Consider the following 2,500-nt stretch of genomic DNA (forward strand, 5'->3'; position numbering starts at 1 on the left):
GTTGAAGCAGATAATAAAGTATTTTGAATTTGAATTTGTAAAAGTCGACCTATGTGGGATAGAAAGAGGCGACGTATCGAGCCACAGGCTTTTCTTCAGGCGAACGAAATGAGTGAGTGACAGGACACTCTTATCACCCCCCCACCCCCCCCCCCCCACCCCCCACAGGTGGTGGTGGTGCTGACGGCCAGCTCCTCAGCCAAGCTGCACCGCACCAAGAAGCAGGCCACCAAGGCTCACCACACGGGGCTCACCTTCATCGTCATCGGCGTGGGGCCCAACGTCAACGGCGAGGAGCTCAGCATCATCGCTGGGGGCCCCAAGCGCCGCGGAAAGGTCTGTGTGTTACTGTTGTTGTTGTTGTTGTTGTGTGGGTGTTGGTGGTGGTGGTGGTGGTGGTGGTGGTGTGTGTGTGTGTGTGTGTATGTTTGTGTGTGTGTGTGTGTGTGGATGGATGGGGGGGAAGGGAGGGGGAAGAGGGGGTGGGGAGGGGTCCAGCGCCGTAGCCAGGTCTGTGTTGTTGTTGGTGGTGGTGATGGTGGTGGTGGAGGTGGTGTGCGCGTGTGTGGATGAATGGGGGAGTGTGTGTGTGTGTGTGTGTGTGTGTGGATGAAGGGGGCGGAGGGAGGAGAGGTAGGGGGCGGGGGGAGTGGTGGGGGGGTTGGGGGGGGGGCATTCGCCGTAGCCAGGTCTGTGTTGTTGTAGTTGGTGGTGGTGGTGGAGGTGGTGTGTGCGTGTGTGGTTGGATGGGAGTTGGGTGGGTGGGGGGTGGGGGGGGGGGTGAGGGGAGAGGAGTTCAGTTGCTAAAGGAGGCATCACTGCTTTCGGACAAATCCATACACGCGAGCTACACCACAGCTGTTAAGCAGATGCCTGACCAGCAGCGTAACCCAACCCGCTTAGTCAGGCCTTGAAGGGAAACAAAAACATAAACAGCCGTTTAATCATGTGTGTGTCTGTGCGTGTTTGTTGGTGTGAGTGTTGGAGTGTAACGGTTGTAGTATTGGTAGTATTTTACTTTGTGAGTTTTGTGCATTGTGTTTTTAATAATATTAATGATTCTCTTTTATGTTTCTGCTACTTTTTATATGCTTTCTTGTTTCACTTTAGGCATTGGATTGTAAAGCGCTTAGAGCTTGCTTATGCTTGTATTACAGCGCTATTTAAAAATAAAATATTATTGGTAGTATTAAATGAATGGATACATCATTGAATTAATGAATAAATGATTAAACAAATAGATGATTAAATGAATAAAACAACAACAACAACAACAACTAAAACTCCACCTCCTTGAGAAACTGAAACTGAAAGCGAAAAGCATGTGGTTTGCCTTGCAGTCTAACCGTGTGAAAATCCTCCCTCCTCATCACTCCTCCTCCTCCTCTCTGGACAACGAGGCAGCCATGATGATGGAGGAGCTGATGGGAGGGGAGGGGGAGGGGGAGGCGGACGGCACGCGCACCACCCCCGCCCCTTTCGGCGCCGCTTTGCGGAGCCCTGTCTTCCGGTTACAGCGTTTCCGGGATTTGCCCAGCATTCTGCTGGAGGCTGTTCTGCAGACCTGCTATGGTGAGTAGGCTGGGCCTTGGGATGGGGTAGATTGGAGCGGGTGGGTTGGACTGGAGCGGGGGTAGATTGGAGTGGGTAGGTTGGACTGGGGTGGGGTAGATTGGAGTGGGTGGGTTGGACTGGGGTGGGGGTAGATTTGAGTGGGTGGGTTGGTCTAGGGTGGGGTAGATTGGAGTGGGTGGGTTGGACTAGGGTGGGGTAGATTGGAGTGGGTAGGTTGGACTGGGGTGGGGTAGATTGGAGTGGGTGGGCCTAGGGTGGGGTAGATTGGAGTGGGTGGGTTGGACTGGGTGGGGGTAGATTTGAGTGGGTGGGTTGGACTGGGATGGGGTAGATTGGAGTGGGTGGGTTGAACTGGGGTGGGGTAGATTGGAGTGGGTGGGTTGGACTGGGTGGGGGTAGATTGGAGTTGGTGGGTTGGACTAGGGTGGGGTAGATTGGAGTGGGTGGGTTAGACTAGGGTGGGGTAGATTTGAGTGGGTGGGTTGGACTGGGTGGGGGTAGATTGGAGTGGGTGGGTTAGACTAGGGTGGGGGTACATTAGAGTGGGTGGGATGGACTAGGGTGGGGTAGATTGGAGTGGGTGGGTTGGACTGGGGTGGGGTAGATTGTAGTGGGTGGATTGGTCTAGGGTGGGGTAGATTGGAGTGGGTGGGTTGGACTGGGGTGGGGTAGATTGGAGTGGGTGGGTTGGACTGGGGTGGGGGTAGATTAGAGTGGGTGGGATGGACTGGGGTGGGGTAGATTGTAGTGGGTGGATTGGTCTAGGGTGGGGTAGATTGGAGTGGGTGGGTTGGACTGGGGTGGGGTAGATTGGAGTGGGTGGGTTGGACTGGGGTGGGGGTAGATTGGAGTGGGTGGGATGGACTGGGGTGGGGTAGATTGGAGTGGGTAGGTTGGACTGGGGTGGGATAGATTAGAGTGGGTG

At 54.8% G+C, this 2,500-nt stretch overlaps 1 protein-coding gene across 3 annotated transcripts in view; it reads left to right on the forward strand.

The window, feature by feature from the left end:
* LOC143288391 (matrilin-1-like) overlaps window positions 1–2,500 on the forward strand; it is a 183,348-nt gene that overhangs the window by 156,943 nt on the left and 23,905 nt on the right. For all 3 annotated transcript variants that reach the window (XM_076596802.1, XM_076596799.1, XM_076596800.1), the window contains exons 10-11: window positions 169–336; window positions 1,341–1,572. In XM_076596802.1, coding sequence (XP_076452917.1) covers window positions 169–336; window positions 1,341–1,572 — 400 coding nt within the window. The remainder of the gene's footprint in view (window positions 1–168; window positions 337–1,340; window positions 1,573–2,500) is intronic.

Source organism: Babylonia areolata, chromosome 12, assembly GCF_041734735.1.
Source record: "Babylonia areolata isolate BAREFJ2019XMU chromosome 12, ASM4173473v1, whole genome shotgun sequence".
Classification (NCBI taxonomy): Eukaryota; Metazoa; Mollusca; class Gastropoda; order Neogastropoda; family Buccinidae; genus Babylonia; species Babylonia areolata.